Source organism: Pectinophora gossypiella, chromosome 26 (assembly GCF_024362695.1).
Source record: "Pectinophora gossypiella chromosome 26, ilPecGoss1.1, whole genome shotgun sequence".
In the NCBI taxonomy this organism is placed as follows: Eukaryota; Metazoa; Arthropoda; class Insecta; order Lepidoptera; family Gelechiidae; genus Pectinophora; species Pectinophora gossypiella.
The window spans coordinates 7,527,295-7,546,585 of NC_065429.1; the positions used below are offsets into that span (position 1 = coordinate 7,527,295).

A 19,291-nucleotide genomic window follows, 5' to 3' on the forward strand; every position below is an offset into this window, starting at 1 on the left:
CAGGTTCAAGACCGCTATTAAAAAAAAAAAAATACGTTGGTCCCGGGCACTACTTTCTCATATAAATGCATGGTCGTTTGGTCACCACCACCCACATTACAGGCTGATCACCTGATTGTCCGAAAGTAAAATGATCTGTGCGTTGTGCGTCTTTTTTTTTTAAGCCGTTGGTCCCGGTTACTACTACTTGCTAACAGTAGTTAAACAAAAACTTTACAAAAAAAAGGTTATTATAAATTAGTGATTATTTAGAAGATATGCATACATGGGATTAACTGTCTGAGAACTGATATTAGGCAGCTAAATTACTCAATTGTATACCAATATTTTATGTTTATTTTATTTTTTTAAAGAACGTCTAGGGCCCTGTGCCGAGGTTTTTTTTGCAGCTTCTTTTCCCCGGCTATACAGGTTGTGAGAAGCTGCAGTAGTTTTAGGCGGATGAGACGTTCGTTATGTAAAAATTGACGATTCAAAGTGTAACTATGTTACCTACTGAATAAAGATATTTTTGAATTTGATGTAAGTAAGTAGTCGTTACATTAGCCATGTCAGGGGCCTTTGGCGGCTCAATAGTAACCCTGACACCATGCGATAGAAGAAGAATTGGAAGCTGTTGTATCCCATTTTTTTTGTTTTGATAGGCAAAGAGAACATGGTCCATACAGCCAAGATACAGTTAATTATTGTTTTTTTATAATAATCTTAATAGGTTGTACGTACCTCTGACTACCCTAGTTGAGAAAATAGCCGTGAGCGCAGTGTTTGGCTCGACCATTATAGACGGCGATACCTATCACGTTGGTCTGACAGAAAACTCGGTGAGGTGTGGGTGCTTAATTCATCTTGCGATGGACCTCTGACTACCCCAATTGGGATATACCTTATGTTATATTATGAAATTAATTTGAATGACTCGCAGTCCCATAATTCCAGCACGGGCCTAAACACCACGAAACACCACGCTGCGTTCCGAAATTAAAATAGCAGACGTAGCCAGAAAGGCTGCCTGCTTGAAATGGGACTGGGTTGGACATGTTGCCCGAATGCCCGATGACCTCTGGACCAAAAAAGCTACAGAGTGGGTTCCTGCAAATGCTGTTGGACGTCGGGGAAGGCCACGGAAAAGATGGCGCGAGTTTGACCGCTTTTTTGAACGGTGGCGCGAACAAGCTGGGGACAGGGAGGAGTGGAAGAAGGGAAGAGTAGCCTTTGCCCTGCAGCGGGACATCGAGGGCTATTATTAATAATAATAGGGAGATGATGGTGACCTGCAGAGCGCGATCCTCATCCTGTGCCAGGAGTGGTAGTAGTACTGCTGCACGGCCGCCGGCTGCCGCTGGAACGACTCCGTCACTCTGCAACAAACACATCACACAATATTAACAGATAATAAACATAAACTCACGCCCGTAATCCCTAATGAGGTGGGCAGAGCCACAAGTAATCAAAGACAACTTGCAGCCACTGTTGATACGAAGTCCTAAGCTGGATATGATGAACCTTATGGTGATAAGGGATCAGCCTATCGCCCATAACATTAGTCCATCATGTTAGAGAACACAATCCCTCTGTCGGTTTTTACGACATGCCCGGGAAGACAAGCAGCTGAACGTGTTCTATGTTTTTTATTTGCTCCCAGAACAGCATAGAATATTAACAGATAACATAACCCAAAAATAAATCCAAAAATAAATAATTAAGTCAAATTAAGACACCAACGCCATTTATTGACCGTATCGAACCACCTTAAAGTTGATTACACACGCGAGTAGACGGTACCGTGATGAGTCGTGAACTAATTATACAATTGCGTTAAAGGTAAAATAACTGGTGGTGGTTATAGCGTTAGGTTCACGATCTGGAGGTCCGGGTTCGATTCCCAATGGGGACATTGTCGAAATCACTTTGTGAGAATATGTTTGGTAAGGACTTTACAGGTTTGAATCACCTGATTGTTTGAAAAAATAAATTGATTCCGTGCTTCGGAGGGCACGTTAAGCCGTGGGTCCCGGCTATCAGCCGTAACAACACCTCCACCAACCCGCAGTGGAGCAGCGTGGTGGAGTATGCTCCATACCCCCTCCGGTTGATTGAGGGGAGGCCTGTGCCCAGCAGTGGGACGTATATAGGCTATGTATGTACGGTAACGAGCATTAATATGTATACACTTTGGTACCATGTCACATTAACTTTATTGACAAACTGAACCGTAAGTCTCACTAAATGTCAAATATGTTAGTGCGACAGAGTCCTAAAATGGGTACATTATATTGCTCATGACTGTATGTATGTATGTAAAATAACTGACGCGGGAAATGTGCGGTTGCAAACCGTACAATTACCTTTCGTATACAGCTTCAACGATGCTCGGTTTGAGGGTGAGCAGCACGTCGAGACAGTCGTACCCGGACACCAGCGAATACTCCAGCAGGGTGATCGTATGCTGGATGGACAGCGGCGTAGCTGCAAACATAATGGCCACAAATTATCTTAAGCCTCACATTGGTGCTAATTCCTGTAAATACCATCTAATTTTATTTTAAGTTATATCTGTCATTTTCTTATCCGCCGAAAAGGAAAGGGACGGGTAATCGACAAGCATAAAATTTATGGAACACACGTCAATTTTAAGCACAAATCTAAACCAACCGTCTAAAAATTTTACATCCGTCAATAACCCGACACAGTTAAGTAGACAGCACGTCAAACGGATTGCATACCAGCGACGTACCTTTTGATTCGCTCGGGTTATTCATTCATTTACTCATTCTTCCTAAAATTAAGAGCTGTGAATCATCCGTCCCTTTCCTTTTCGACGGATATGAAAATGACGGATATAACTTAAAATAAAATTAGGTGGTGTCTACAGGAATCGGGGCCATTATCACTAAGCATCTAAATAAAAGAACGAAAACTCCACTAAAATACCTACCTTGGTATCAACATCGTATCACGCACGTGTAAGGTACCCGCGCGTAGATAGGTAGGTCTAGCGACTGTTTCGCGTTGTTCGATTTACATTGCGGCGCAGTAAAAACTCCAAAATCTTTAAACATTTGCGACAGGTAAAACACCCACCATCGTTTTTAGTATTATATTTTTTTTTCGTTACGATGTATATGATGTAACATAACATAACGTAACCAGCCTATATACGTCCCACTGCTGGCCACAGAGGCCTCCCCTCAATCAACCGGAGGGGGTATGGAGCATACTCCACCACGCTGCTCCACTGCGGGTTGGTGGAGGTGTTGTTACGGCTACTAGCCGGGACCAACGGCTTAACGTGCCCTCCGAAGCACGGAATCATCTTACTTTTTCGAGTCAGGTGATTCAAGCCTGAAAAGTCCTTACCAAACAAAGGACAGTCTCACAAAGTGATTTCGACAATGTCCCCATCGGGAATCGAACCCGGACCTCCAGATCGTGAGCCTAACGCTCTAACCACTAGACCACGGAGGCTGTTATATGATGTAGTAGTATAAATAAATAGATTTTCAGGGTAAATAGTAACAGTATACACACGTATGTCAGGGTGCGGCTGCGGCAGCCGGTAGACGTGCAGCTGCGCGTGGCTGTCCACGGCCACGGCCACGCCGCCCAGCCACGACACCTCCACGGCGCACACCGCGCCGCACAGCGGCCCGCCCTGCACACAACGCACCTCACGACCATTCATATGTATACACTTTAACACCATCATCATCATCAGCCCATTAACGTCCCCACTGCTGGGGCACGAGCCTTCCCTATGGATGGATAGGGAGATCGGGCCTTAAACCACCACGCGGGCCCAGTGCGGATTGGTGGTTATTAACGACTGCTAATGCAGCCGGGACCAACGGCTTAACGTGCCCTCCGAAGCACGGAGGAGCTCGAGATGAAAACTTTTTTTTGTGGTCACCCATCCTATGACCGGCCTTTGCGAAAGTTGCTTAACTTCAACAATCGCAGACCGAGCGCGTTACTACTACCACGTACTCGTACCACGTATCGCGTACTTTAGTACCATGGCACATTAACTTTTTTGACAAATTCAACTGTAAGTCTCACTAAATGTCAAATATGTTAGTGCGGCAGGGTCCTAAAGTGGGTACATTATATTGCTCGTGACTGTACACTCACGCCTGCCACCTCCAACGGGGTGGCTATAGACAGACATCACCTCACGACTACATCCCAATTGACTATTCTCAGAGGTAAGTAGTCGTTACATGAGTCATGTCAGCTCTGGCGGCTCAATAGTAACCCTGACACCAGGGTTGATGAGGTTGGTAATCCACCTCACAACCCACACGATAGAAGAAGAAGAAGTACACAATATTCTAGATAGATGAAAAGGAGCCGTGGTAGCCCAGTAGGTAGAACGCTCGCCTCTCACTTTGAGGTCGCAGGTTTTAAATCCAGCACAGGCATAAACCAATGATCTGTCGAATTTGTTTTCAAATTCATGTTTGGAACATAAATGATTAGTTGAGTTTGTGATCTTAGGTATAGGGAATAGTAACCGGGACCAACGGCTTAACGTGCCTTCCGAAGCACGGATCATCTTACTGTTGGACAATCTGGTGTTCAGCAGGTAATGGCCCCGATTCCTGCAGACACATCCTAGTTTCACTTTAAGTTATACCTGTCATTTTCTTATCCGCGGAAAAGGAAAGGGACGGATGATTGACAGCTCTTAATTTTAGGAAGAATGAGTAGGTAAATGAGTGAATAACCCGGGCGAATTAAAAAAGTATCTCGCTGGTATGCAAACCGTTTGACGTGTGAAATTTGAAATATATTATACAGGCAAGTGGGAAAGAGACATCTATTGTGGCAACACTGACGCTATATAAAGTGTGTAAAATAGAAATTTGTGTATTTGAAGTGGAAATATTGGTGTAAATTCAAATCAGCTGATTGTCGTACGGAGACCAACGGACACCGACGTTACAAATTCGAAAATACGGACTAAAACCTGGGGAGTATTGCTTTGTTCCATATTATTACATTAGCTAGCGATAAATATTATTGCTATAACATAATAGTACACAGATCACACCAGAGATTAAAGTCCAACCTCACACCCGGCGCCGTTGTAGTCTCGCTTTGTTTTGACGTTAAGTAGAAACATAGTTGACGACAAAAAAAAACGGAAACACACAATGTTTTTCTATTTATTTACACACTTACAATAACATTATATTGTTGGCATTATATTGTATATTGTAGCAGTGTAAAACATAACTATTTACTCCACAAATTAGACGTAAATAACGTACACTAACATAATTTTAATTTAAGGTATATTGTATTTCTCTAGTTAAGTGAATTGTATTCTTTTGGAGAAATAAATTTCTTAAACCGTAAATAACGTACACAAAGCATTTTGTTATGTAGGTACTTATTGCAGATTGCTAAGTAAAATATTATTAACAATATTATAGGTATTTTCTATTTTTCTTGGAATAGTTACTGCTGCCTTTCCTTTATTATTTCAGATTCTGTCTAGTATGGCTCCCTGCAGCAAAAAGGACTTAGAACAAAAACTGAAGCAAGCCCTTCTTGAACTACAGGCGTCTCAAGAAGAATGCAAGAAGCTTCTAGAAGAACATGAAGAGAGTGAGGCAGAAGTAATTAATGTAAATAATAGAATACTGTCTTTAAAGAACGAGCTCACCGAGTTAGATGGTCGGTATAAGGACTTGCAACACCAACGAGACTACTTACAATCCGTGATCAACTCACAGGATGAATGTCGAAACAACCATGAGGCTGCTCTAAATCGTATCAGAGAACTAGAGCAACAGGTTGCTATAGCCTACAATACAATAAAAGCTCATGAGGACGAACATTCCATCAACGAGTCACAACAAACTATGGCGTTATACAATGAGTTAGTCCGTGGAGAAAATTGCCAAAATAATGAGTCCATGACCATAGATCTCACCTCAATGAGTGATAAATATAGTGATGATGATGAAGGTTGTGAAGAAACACATAAATTGAGACAAGAAAATTGTGAGCTCCAACGCCAATTAGCACGTTTACAGCAATTATATGGGAATGCACAGAAGGAAATCACTGAACACATCAAGGCAACAGAGTCCCTGGTTATTAATACGGAACGGCTTGAGTCTCTGGTGCACGACCGAAACCTGGAGCTGGAAACACTCCGCGCCAAAACAAGCAGCGAGTCTAGCGAGGATTTGCAGCGCGGGGGGTTGGTCGTAATTTCTGGAGCCTCACCGTCCACTAGCGCCGCATGTACCACGCTGCGCGAGACCGCTCCGCGAGGTACCGCGCCCCGTAGGGCTGCGAGACGCAGAGCCGCGCCGCCCAGTGCTGCGTCGCCTATTGCTGCGCCGGCCAGGGCTGCATCGCGTAGGGCTGCGACACGCAGAGCCGCACCGCCCATCGCCGCGTCGCCTATTGCTGCGCCGGCCAGGACTGCATCGCGTAGGGCTGCGACACGCAGAGCCGCGCCGCCCAGTGCCGCGTCGCCTAGTGCTGCGCCGGCAAGGGCCACATCGCGTAGGGTTGCGACACGCAGAGCCGCGCCGCCTATTGCCGCGTTGCCTAGTGCTGCGCCGGCAAGGGCCACACCGCGAAGAGCTGCGAAACGCGGTGTCGTGCTCCCCGACGGTGCGCCGCTGTCCGCAGTGATGTGCGACACCGCACCGCCCAACAACGAGCCGCCGTGTGCCGCGCTGCCGAGTGTCGCGCCGGCCGGTGATGTGCCGCCGGGAGCCGAGCCGCGGAGGGTCAGAGTCCGCGGAGCCTCGAGGCGCGGGGCGTCAGCGGCAGTGCCGCCTTCCGCGGCGCAAGCGCCTGCGGCGCCCCCGCCCGCTGCGCCGCCAGGTGGGGCGCTGCGAGGGCCCGGAAAGGTCGCGACCGCATTGCCGGACAACGTCGCGCCCCAGAAAGACTTTGTCCCGCGTCTAACGAAAAAGACTGTTGTGTTCTCGGACGATATAGGCATAGGTTTAGGACCACTTTTAAAAAACTCTTTTGATCATGACATTATTAATGTGTGCATGCCTGGCGCGTCATATTCACAAATCATCACAAAACTATTCCAGTGTAAATATGATGCGAACACTACCGTTATTCTTTTAGTAGGCAATAGTACAGGGCTCACAAAACAGCAGTTAACTAAGTATCATAGGTCGCTAATGACTGTTGGGTGTGGAAACTTAATTATTTGTTCGTTTCCATACTCAAATTCATTAGCTAGTGAGGAAAATAATTATATATTTTCTCTCAACCAACACCTTTACAACAGAACCTGTCATCACAGTAATATTATTTATTTAGATTTGAATAAGTTTATTCAAAATTGTTTAATAACGACAGATAGAATATATCTATCTAAGTACTTTAAAAAAATTATATGTTCAGTACTAGTTTTTTATATTACAGACATTTCTGCCAGACCAGGCAGTAAACTTATTGACTGTACTGTCTTCTACAGTACAAAACCTTTTATTGACGGTAGTCAGCCATGTACCACGAATGGTACTTCATCTTTAAACTAGACAATAAGACAAAAGAGAAGCTTGGAATATTAAAACTAGTTCACCAAAATATTCAAGGCTTCTCTGGCAAAGAATTGGACATAGAATTATTTTTAGAGACATTTTTTATTGACATTTTATGTATTACTGAGCATTGGTTTAAGGATTATGAATTGTTATTCGGTTTTGAAAATTATCATTTGGCTAGCGCTTTCTGTCGAAAGATCAAAATACGTGGTGGCTCCCTTATTTTTATCAGAAATAGTTTAAAATATAAAGAACGCAAAGATATTACTGGACTTTCGATAGAGGGCACTATGGAGATTTCATGTATAGAAACAGAGAAACATATTGTTGTGACCGTATACAGACCCCCATACAGTGCTAACTTCACAGTTTTTGAATCAGTGATGGAAAATGTACTGAAGGTCATATCCAAAGGTAATAAATCCATTATAGTGTGTGGAGATTTTAACGTTGATTTATATGAAGTAGATACAATTACAACTAGATTTCTAAGTTTGTTTACATCATTTAACCTTGTTAATATATTTATGGAGCCAACTAGAATTACAGAAACAACTGCCTCATGTTTAGATAACATTTTTTGCAATTGTGATTTCCAAGATAACAGTATCCTTAACTGTTTTAAGTCTGATCACAGTGGGCAGTTGGTTACTTTTCCAGTACTTAAAAATGTGCAAAAAATTAAATTTAGTACTCGACCCATCACTGATAATCGGATAGAGAAATATCGAAATAGTCTTATTAGTAACTTACCTTGTCCAAACTTTGATACAGACAATCCTGACGATTTTTACAGGGATTTCTTCACTATTATCCATAAAGAATTTGAAAATAATTTTCCTCAAAAGGTAGTTACCAACAGTCAATCATTCAAGTTCAGTGACTGGGCTACCGTAGGCATTCGCAAAAGTAGAAATACTCTTTATTCTTTATATGAGGAAAAAACGTATACACACGCTGATAGTTTCAAAAGCTACGTCAAAAATTATTCTAAAATATTTCGAAGAGTGTGTTATACAGCCAAACAGATGCATATTAGTAGTAAAATAAAGACCGCGGATAATAAAATAAAGGCAGTTTGGCAAGTAATAAATAGTGAAACAAAGGCTTCTAAACCGCGTGAATTAGAATACAATATAGAATCGGGCACTGGGTTAGTAAAACAAGATAAAGATGTAGCTGAAGTTTTTGATAAATTCTTCACGAACATCCCTGTAAAAACTACAGAATCTCTCAGGTCCTCTCCTGTTCAAGCTGATATATTATTAAAAAGTAATGTTACTGCTTGCACTGAATTATTTGATTTTAAACGCGTTGATCCGAGTAGTATTGTTAAAGTATTCAAACAGCTGAAACTTAAAACCTCGAAAGATTTATGGGGATTGTCTGTCAAATTGATGAGCTCTGTTATTGATATCTTAGCACCATATCTAGCTTACATTTTTAATATGAGTGTTGAAAATGGCACTTTTCCAAATTTAATGAAAATCAGTAAAGTTATACCTCTTTTTAAATCGGGCACAAAATCAGACCCCACGAATTATAGACCGGTTTCTATTCTACCAGTACTTAGTAAAATTTTCGAGAAAATTATTCTCGACCAACTGCTATGTCATTTTAATTTAAATAACTTACTCCACAGCCAGCAGTTTGGTTTTACTAAGGGTCGGTCTACAACAGACGCGAGTGTAACATTTGTTCGACACATTTTCGATGCTTGGGAGAAGTCGCAGAATGCCGTAGGAGTATTCTGTGACTTGTCTAAGGCGTTCGACTGCGTGGATCACGAGACCTTGCTTTTGAAATTGAGGCACTATGGACTAAATAATGGAGCTCTCAGTTTGTTAAATTCATATCTAGGTGGTAGGATACAAAAGGTACAAATCAATAGTACAACTTCTTCGGGCTCTCATGTTCAAATGGGAGTTCCTCAAGGATCCATTTTGGGTCCGTTTCTTTTTTTAGTGTACATAAATGATTTACCTTATGTAGTACAGAACCAAGCTGACATTGTGCTGTTCGCGGATGACACTTCTCTTATATTTAAAATCGACAGAAAGTTAGAGGAATTTGACGAAGCAAACAGCGCTGTGTCGCAGGTTCTAAGTTGGTTTACAGTAAATAACCTAGTTTTAAATGCTAAGAAAACGAAGTGTATTAAATTTGTTCTACCAAACGTAAAGAAAGTAAATAATAACATTAAAATTAACGATGAGAAACTAGATTTTGTTGAACACACAGTTTTCTTAGGAATTACTGTAGATTCAAAACTTCAATGGGGCCCACATATTGTATCACTAGCGGGCAAGCTAAGTTCAGCAGCATATGCCGTCAGAAGGATCCGACAACTCACAGATGTACCCACTGCTAGACTTGTCTACTTCAGCTACTTCCACAGCATAATGTCTTACGGTATTTTGCTGTGGGGTCGAGCCGCTGATGTAGAAACTATTTTCATCATTCAAAAAAGAGCAGTTCGCGCTATTTATAAGCTGCGTTGTCGGGACTCTTTGAGGGAGCTGTTTAAAGAAATAAATATACTGACGGTCGCAAGTCAATATATATATGAAAACATTATGTATGTACGTAAAAACTTATCTCTCCTTCCGAGAAACTGTGAAAGGCATACTTACAATACAAGAAATAAACATAAAATTGCTATTCAAAATTCTAGATTAAGTAAATTAAATTCATCTTTTTTGGGGTTATGTATACGTTTTTACAATAAAATACCAGATAATATTTTAAATTTGTCAGAAAATAAATTTAAAGCTCACGTGAAGCTTACTTTATGTAAAAAAGCTTATTATAAGATTAATGACTACCTAAATGATAAAAATGTCTGGTATTGAATGTGTTCCTCTAGTTATTAAATAACTTGTAATGTATATCCTCATTGGTTTTTAAAAGATGTGTTGCTGTTGCAGTTTCTTGTCATTTCTTCTCCTCAGCCATAACACCTTGCGAAATGACGTAAATTCAATAATGTTACATTGACCTTCAACAAGTTTATCCATGATAATTACGTTGAATAAATGATTCTGATTTCTGATTTCTGTGCTGTCAACATAATTCTGTCGGGTTATTGGCCAATGTAAAATGTTTAGACGGTTGTTTTAGATTTGCGCTCAAAATTGACGTGTGTTCCATAAACTTTATGCCTGTCGATTACCCGTCCCTTTCCTTTTCGGCGGATAAGAAAATGGCAGATATAACTTAAAATAAAATTAGATGGTGTTTACAGGAATTAGCACCATTGAGTACTAATATTAATCAAATAATAAAAAAAACCTGCACATACCGATGGAGTTCCGTTGTTGTACTTTGGCTTCTTGGGCGGCGACGCGGCCGCCGGCTCGGGCCCGGTTGACACCACGCGGGAACATATCTACCACAAACATAACATAAGTTCACAACTATAAAAATCTAAATATAAAAAGGAGAAACTGACTGACTGACATATCAACGGCTAAATGTAGGCACCTGAAATTTGGAAGGGACGGAGCTTAGGTACTGTAGAGGTGCACTAAGAAAGGAATTCCCGGAATTCCCACGGGAACGGGAATTAGCGGGAAAATCCTTTTGTATGAAAAATCTAAACCGCTTAAGTTAGACGCTAGAAATTTGGCATGCAGGTACCTTGGTTAAATTAAAGCTTAGTTGCAACAGGATATTGCAAAATTCCCACGGAAACGGGAGTTAGCGGGAAGAAACATTTGTATGAAAAAATCGAAACCGCGTAAGAATGTTTTCAATCTAGCATGCATGCATACCTTAGTTAATATAAAGTTTAGCGGGGGAAAAAAATGGATAAAGAAATCTAAACTGCATTAGTTAGATGCTTGAAATTTGACATGCACTCCCACACACACAAAGATCTCTCTTTTATAACACGCCACGCGGACGAAGTCGCGGGCAAAAGCTAGTATATAATAAGCTTCCAAAAGAAATATCGGATATTAGTATATATAATAACTTCGTGCAAAAATTGAAAATTTACCTAATTAATAAAAAATATTATAATCTGCAGGAGTTTTTCGAATCGAAATAATAATTTTGATCCACAAATTCATTTTATTAAGTTAAAATGCTCTTTGTTATCATGTCTGATATTGCTATTGTGTCTTACATTGTATGATTGCGTTACTTCTATTATTTTTTTTAATTTCTATTTTTTTGATATATGAAAGAAAGAAAATTTGCAGTGCCCCGACGGGATGTCATGTTGTAAGTGCTAAATAATTAATTTAAGAACCTTTGTACACATATTGCACCAATAAAGAATTGAACTATATCCCAATGGGGTGGTCAGAGGAACATCCATCGCAAGATGAACTAAGTACCCACGCCTCACCGAGCTTTCTGTTAGACCATCGTGATAGGTATCGCCGTCTATAACGGTCGAACCGACTGTGTTAGTGAAACCACAAACATTTTTACGAAAAATAATCTAAGAGGCGTAGAGAATTCATAACTATTCACTCCCAAACCAACTTTGCGCGCTCTCCACCTTACTAATTATATCACATAGCGGTGGTAATACTCACATAGCGACGGTGACACTCACATATCACATAGCAGCGTTGATGGTACCCAGATAGCTGTGGTAATACTCACATAGCGGTGGTGATACTCACATAGCGGTGGTGATATTCACATAGCGGTGGTAATACTCACATAGCGACGGTGACACTCACATAGCAGCGGTGATGGTACCCAGATAGCTGTGGTAATACTTACATAGCGGTGGTGATACTCACATAGCGGTGGTGATACTCACATAGCGGTGGTGATACTCACATAGCGGTGGTGATACTCACATAGCGGTGGTGATACTCACATAGGGGTGGTGATATTCACATAGCGGTGGTAATACTCACATAGAGACGGAGATACTCGCACAGCGGTGGTGATATTCACATAGCGGTGGTGATACTCACATAGTGGTGGTCGTCCCGGGCCAGCAGATGCAACTTGCGAGGCGTGGCCAGCAGCGCGTGCGGCGGCGACAGCGCCAGGCGCCCACTGGCGACGCCGGTGCACAGCGAGCCCGACCCGGCCCACACTGCTGTCTGATGCCAGCTCTGGGGAGAGGGGAACTGTTATAGCTGGACTGTTTCGCATGGACAGGAGGAGGACCCGGTGGTGTAATGGTTAACACGCTCGTCCCGGCTTGACAAGGGCTGCGGGTTCAAGTCCCATCCGAATCGGATTTTTTTTGTTTTTTTTTTTGTTTTAACTGGTTTGGATATGAATCCATACCATGAATAAATCTATTTATAAATTTATCCCGTGGCTTATAAAACATAATAAACATTTGATATATTTTATTTACACCTTCTCATTATATTCGCACAAACATACATTACACATTCTCACCACACTATACACATACACACACTCTCTCTCTCCTTCTCTCTCTCACACATACATACACACACACACACACACATCCATACACAATAGGAAGAGAGAGTGACACACAAAAATGACTTGTGTTAATTTAAGTGGGTATTTTTCTTACTTTTCTTTTACTTATTTTTTTTACTATTTTTCATTTTGTCAAACCTGGTATTAAATAATGTCTGTTGGAAAAGCGTATACTCCTACTACAGGTATATTTTTACTTAAAAGGAGTAACCAAAAAATATTTGTTAAAGTGTAACAGGTTAAGAAATAAACTTTTTCTTTATGAATAGGCGACAAAATACCGATAAGCAAATCAAAGGCGCTGAGAAGCTAAAGGAGTTTTGCTTTTTTAGACGTGACTTATTGTAGATTTGGCGCATATGGCATTAACTCGATGGCCGAGTAAAACAGGCCTGAAGGTGTCCGGCTCAGGGCGTCATCTGATATGATTTATTTATTTATTTATTTATTTATTTATTTATCAGTCAATGCTTACACTTACAGTATATACCAAACATGCAAACAATTTCAACTTCATTAAGATGCTTAATTTAAAAATATGCTAATTTATATAATGGTCAAAAGATGTTATGCGCCCTTAAACAGGAGCAGAACTAGGGAGCGCCTTAGACTCCAAGTAACGGCTAGCAACTGCCAGGAAATGCGACTCTGTGTCAAAGAACACGTCCACTGAGTGGTCCAGACCGAGAATGTTCAAGAGGGTGACCGCTTGGTATAGTGGTGAATTTCCCTGCGCTTCTGTTCGCGTTCTAGGCAGAACAAACAGTGGATTTTTACGGGGCCGCAGTCGTTGATGAGAAATGGTAGGAACACTAATACCAAACAGTTTTAGTTGACTGGGAAGACATATTACACCCCGTAGAAGTTGAAAAAAGAATTTCAATAGAAAGAGATCACGTCTTACTGCTAGGGATTTGTACTCCACCATGCCGAGTATGAACGAGGTAGGAAATAGGTGCGGGTAATAGTGATACATTTTCTTATACAGAAAACGCAAAAACGATTTTTGTATTCGCTCCACAGTCAGGGCGCGATCAGCATATTGCGGATTCCATACAATGCAGTTCGTCTCAAGTTTGCTGCGCACATAGGCGTTATATAATGCGCAGATCGCTTGCCGCCTAGTAAAATGCTTGCATTGCCGCATAATAAAGCCCAGACTTCTTCTAGCCGCTTTACAGAGTTCATCAACGTGTGGAGCGAATGTTAACTCTGGATCGAACGAAGTTCCCAGATCCCGCATTAGGTTCACTCTCCCCAATACCTCGCTGCCAATTTTATATTGAGCATGTACAGGACAGCGTTTTCGAGTGAAAGTCATCAGAGCGCATTTAGCGAGATTAAGTTCGAGGTTGTTGCGGTTGCTCCACTCCACGACGCCGTCAATATCTGATTGTAGGAGAGCAGCGCTAGAGGCGCCTTCAATGGGCAAAGCCAACTTTATGTCGTCCGCATACATTAGACATGTTGCGTGTTGAACAGAGGAGGGAAGGTCATTGATGAGAATCAGAAACAGTAGCGGACCAAGCGAACTACCCTGACCAATGCCGGAAGTCACTGGATATGGTGCTGAGTTGTAGTTATCATATAGTACAGATTGCATTCGGCCCGAGAGATAATTTGAAAAGAAATACAATAGGTCCGTCGAGAATCCGGCGACAGCCAACTTCTCCAACAAGGTGTCGTTGTTGACTCGGTCAAAAGCCTTTTTATAGTCGAAGTAGGCTATATCGACCTGGCCGGCATGGTCAAGATGGTGTGACACTAGCGTGGTAACACAGACAAGATTAGAAGAGGTGGAGCGCTTGGGCAAGAAACCGTGCTGCTCCGGGCAGAACCATCCTCCAAGCTGGTGGTAGATACCGTTATACAAAGCCGTCTCGAACACTTTCCCGAATACCGGCAAAACAGCAATAGGCCTGTAGTTCTTTATATCAGACTTCGAGCCAGTCTTGTGTATAGGGACGACTTTGGAGGATTTCCATTTGGCAGGAAATACACCTTCCTTGAGTGCGATATTAAAGATGTGCTGCAAGGGTCTGATAAAAATCTCGCAACAGTCTCTAACTATAAGTTGTGGCACTGCATCGGGGCCCTTAGTAAGTTTTGGCTTGAGTTTTTTGATGGCGCGACGCACATCGTCCTCGCTGATCCGATTCATAGTAATATGGTTCTGGTTTGGATGAGGATGACGGGCTGCAGCCAGACATGCATCGGGTACGCTAAGACAAGGGGAGGATGGTAGAAACACACTTTTGAAAAATTCAGCGAAGGCTTCTGCGATTTCTGGTACGCTCATATCACCGAAAGTGGCCGGAGCAGCAGACCGCCTGTTTCCCCTCACAAACGACCAGAATCTTGCAGGATCAGCAATAATGTGGGTCTGAATTCTATTAAGATGCTTCCGATATTCATCTTCAATCTTACGCGAAACTTGTTTTCTGTAGTATGAAAACAAGGCATAAGAGAGCTGGCAATCCCGTTCTTTGAACAGCTTATGATACCAGTTTTTAAGCTCGTTGAGATTGATTATTTCAGGAGTGAACAAAGGTGGGTACCGGGCACTGTCCCCGGTTTTAGTTTTTAGCGGGACAGTCTCTCCGATAGCTTTGTTCACAATATTATAAAGAAGATCTGCAGCTACCTCAGGGTCAGTGACGGTGTATAACGGTGACCAGTCAGTGTGCAAAAGTTTGCTGTAAAGAAGGGGGAAGTTGGCCTTGCGATAGTTATGAAAAGGCTTACCTAGACTATTATTAGAGCGGAACTCGCCCCGAGAGGTCTGGAGACAAACGGTGATCTCCAAGGGTTCGTGGTGAACTTCGCTCGAAACAAGCCCACTTTGGATCTTCGTGATCTCGATTTGCGACAATTCAGGACTGGTCAGAACCAAATCCAGCAAGCGATCCTTTCTGTTTTTAATAGTATTATTTTGTGTTAGATCACAGGCAGACAAAAAAGCCTCAAAATCGCGACGCACACGGACAGTGGTGGAATACAGATTGAAGTCTCCCACGATCATAATAGGTGTATTGGAAGAATTTGTTAGATTTTCGATACAATCGAAAAGTGAATAATAGCTCCTTTCAGGGGCTGAAGGCGCGATATATACCACGCAAAACAGCAAAGATAGAGCACCGTTGGTCACACAAGCGCAAAGAAATTCATCGGAGTCAATACCGCAGTTCACAGGGCGGAGTGTGAATGCGTGCTTCGCAGCAATTAGCACGCCTCCACCACCACGATCGCGACGCTCGCTTCGGATGACGGATACACCTGGTGGTATGAGCTCGGTGTCATAAACTGATTCGTTTAGCTTAGTTTCGGTTAAGGCAATTATTAGCTGGTGCGGCAGGGCTGCAATACCGTTCTTGATTATTGGTAGTTTTCCTTTAATGCCTCTGACATTCTGGTGGTAAATGCAGACCGTTTTTGTCGTTGCTGGCTTCTTCTTTCTGCTTGCGAAAAAATTTTTTATTTCCATTATTGATGGGCTTCCGCTTGAATGTATACCACTCCTGGATGGTGACATTTTTGGGCCAATTGGTGGGCGATAGGAAATATTCAAATTTACAGATAGGTACGCATAAGATAAAGCAATTGTGAGCAACGTGAACTGGATCCGGCCTCCTTACGGTGTAATCTGCGTCGGGGGCCTTCTTCTTCATGTAAGAAAGAATATTATCTTCATTCATAGATGGGTGGAAGTTCCATGCGTGAATATATTTGACAGGCTCCATAGTCAACAGGTTGGAATCTGGTTCACCAGTAGCTCTGATAACTACAGAGCGCCTTGACTGCCGTTGACGTTTCGCAGATGTTATATGTTCGCTAGTGGATTGATTGGTTGTCAAGGTCACCGTCGTAGCAGGTGAGGTTGGGCTTGGGACATACGGTGTTGTGGGGGCAGCAAGTTGGTTGGCTCCTGTCTGCTTCGTAACCGTGACATGTCTGTGTGAATTTGCGCTTCTGATGTCACTTGAGGTGTTACAGGTTTCAGTTCGCTCGATACGGCCAATATTTCTATTCCCTGTCCCTTTGCTTAACGGCGGAGTCGTACCGGACGCCTTGGTAATACCTGCGCAGGTGGGCTGCTGGTTTGACAAAACTTTAGTTGTAATGGAGGTACGTTCGTCCGTTTTTTCGGAGACTATAGGTGGTAAAGTAACGAAGGATATGGGCTCAGATTTTCTATCATTTATGCTAGACTTAGAGTCAATGCTCTTAAGGCCTTTCGCAAGTAGGTCGTACTTAGCATGCATAGCCAATACTTCACTTCTCAACGTTTTTATTGTGCTCTCTAGGCTATTCAGTTGGTCTTCTTTTCTCGCTAGTATATTCATGACCTGATTGCGAAAGGATGTGAGTTCACTCAGGATTTCTGATACTCCGGCGTGTACAGAGGCGGCTCCGGTGCTTACAGAGGTGACTCCGGCGCACGTATTGGTATTTTTTGTACACTCTTCGTCGGTTTGAGGTGTATTCTTTGAAGCGTTCGCGCCGAACTGAGGCTCTGGAGATAAAGACAAATCCAGTCGATGCGTCCTAGACTTTTCCCGTATGGTCACATTCTTAAAAGAGCAAGAGCTATTTAGGCAAGAAGCAGAGTCAACAGCTAAATCGCTTCCAGAGGGTGTTATGGTGACTGTCGTATTATTTATGTAGCCACTTAGAAACGCCGGTGATTCACGCACTGATGGTACTGAGTTAGGCTGTCGAATCGGCGTGTCATCATTTCTTGGTTTTCGTATATGGATTGTACAGTCGGGACAGTTCCAGTTGCGATCCAGATTATGTCTCTCAGTATTGAAATACTCCCTGGTCATATTCAAACATGCGTAATGATAATACTTTGAACACTTATTACATCTCAACCGCTCCGTAATATTTGTATGTATATTGCATGCGTGACAATTCATCATTTTGAACGGTTGCATAGGTGGGTAATGCTTCTGCTCGGATTAGAACTCGGAGTGGATGTTTTCTAATCTCACCCTTCTGTAATAATAATGATTGTGAGAGTTAACGATAAGCGCTGATGAAATGAGGGAAACCGTTGACCACGCCGGCGGGGTCCGGGGAATTTCGCCAGAACTAAATATATATTTAATAGACCTTAACAAAACAGCCTCCGTGGTCTAGTGGTTAGAGCGTTAGGCTCACGATCTGGAGGTCCGGGTTCGATTCCCGATGGGAACATTGTCGAAATCACTTTATGAGACTGTCCTTTGTTTGGTAAGGACTTTTCAGGCTTGAATCACCTGATTGTCCGAAAAAGTAAGATGATTCCGTGCTTCGGAGGGCACGTTAAGCCGTTGGTCCCGGCTATTAGCCGTAAAAATCATCTCCACCAACCCGCAGTGGAGCAGCGTGGTGGAGTATGCTCCATACCCCCTCCGGTTGCTTGAGGGGAGACCTGTGCCCAGCAGTGGGACGTTATATAGGCTGTTCATGTAGACCTTAAAAGTCCATTTACTACGGTCAACTATCATGATGAAAAGTTATTAAAAATTTACACCTTTTATAACGTAATATTTGACATAAAAGCAGTGATTTTAAGTTTACGCGGTTATTATCATAATTAAAACACATAATAACGGGTTCTTACCGCGTTTAAATGGGGATATGAGAGTCTTGTCATCCCGTGATCATGGCACTTGCAACAGTGTCGAAATATCGGGAGTCTCATATCCCCATTTAAACGCGGTAAGAACCCGTTATTATGTGTTTTAATTATAAAAGCAGTGAGTTACTTACGAGAGTATTGAAACAGTCTGTAGCTGGTTTGGAGCCTCCCCCTGGTGTTGTGTTGCCCTGCACCGGACCTTGGAGAATTTATTATTCAATTAAGAATCTTGATTGTCATAATTAAAGATCATCACCGTCTCCTGTTTCTCACAGGGTCCGGTTACCTAACCTGAAGATTTGACAGGTCTGGTTTTTGACAGAAGCGACTTCATGTCTGACCTTCCAACCCGCGAAGGGAAAACCAGCCCAATACAGGTTAGGTCACATACCTCCGAAATGCATTTTTCGAGAGTGTGGGTCCTCACCGTTGAGCACGTGATAATAATTTATGACTCAAACATGAATTCGAAAACAAATTCGAAATTCATTGGTTTATTTTGTCTTTGTTATAAATAGAGATGTACGTCACAAGAGTTAACTTCACTGAAAACAATAAATAAGAGTTGAATGCCAAAAAAAAAAGAAATCTGCACTTTGTTTAAAAATTATATCAGAGTAGTGTCCAACTAGTCAAATCACTTACTTTGTATTAAGCGTCAAAACACGAAATTACTATGGAATTTGTATGAAAAAGCACACTG

The 19,291-nt window shown here is 42.2% G+C and overlaps 1 protein-coding gene across 3 annotated transcripts in view; it reads right to left on the reverse strand.

The window, feature by feature from the left end:
- The window catches only part of LOC126378357 (mediator of RNA polymerase II transcription subunit 16), a 32,855-nt gene that overhangs the window by 9,407 nt on the left and 4,157 nt on the right, over positions 1-19,291 (reverse strand). For 2 of the 3 annotated variants that reach the window (XM_050026638.1, XM_050026636.1), the window contains exons 8-13: positions 18,720-18,787; positions 12,473-12,616; positions 10,834-10,920; positions 3,529-3,667; positions 2,346-2,466; positions 1,272-1,358 (exon numbers count right to left, since the gene is read on the reverse strand). In XM_050026638.1, the coding sequence (XP_049882595.1) occupies positions 1,272-1,358; positions 2,346-2,466; positions 3,529-3,667; positions 10,834-10,920; positions 12,473-12,616; positions 18,720-18,787 (646 nt within the window). The remainder of the gene's footprint in view (positions 1-1,271; positions 1,359-2,345; positions 2,467-3,528; positions 3,668-10,833; positions 10,921-12,472; positions 12,617-18,719; positions 18,788-19,291) is intronic. The other variant, XM_050026637.1, reaches the window with a different exon arrangement.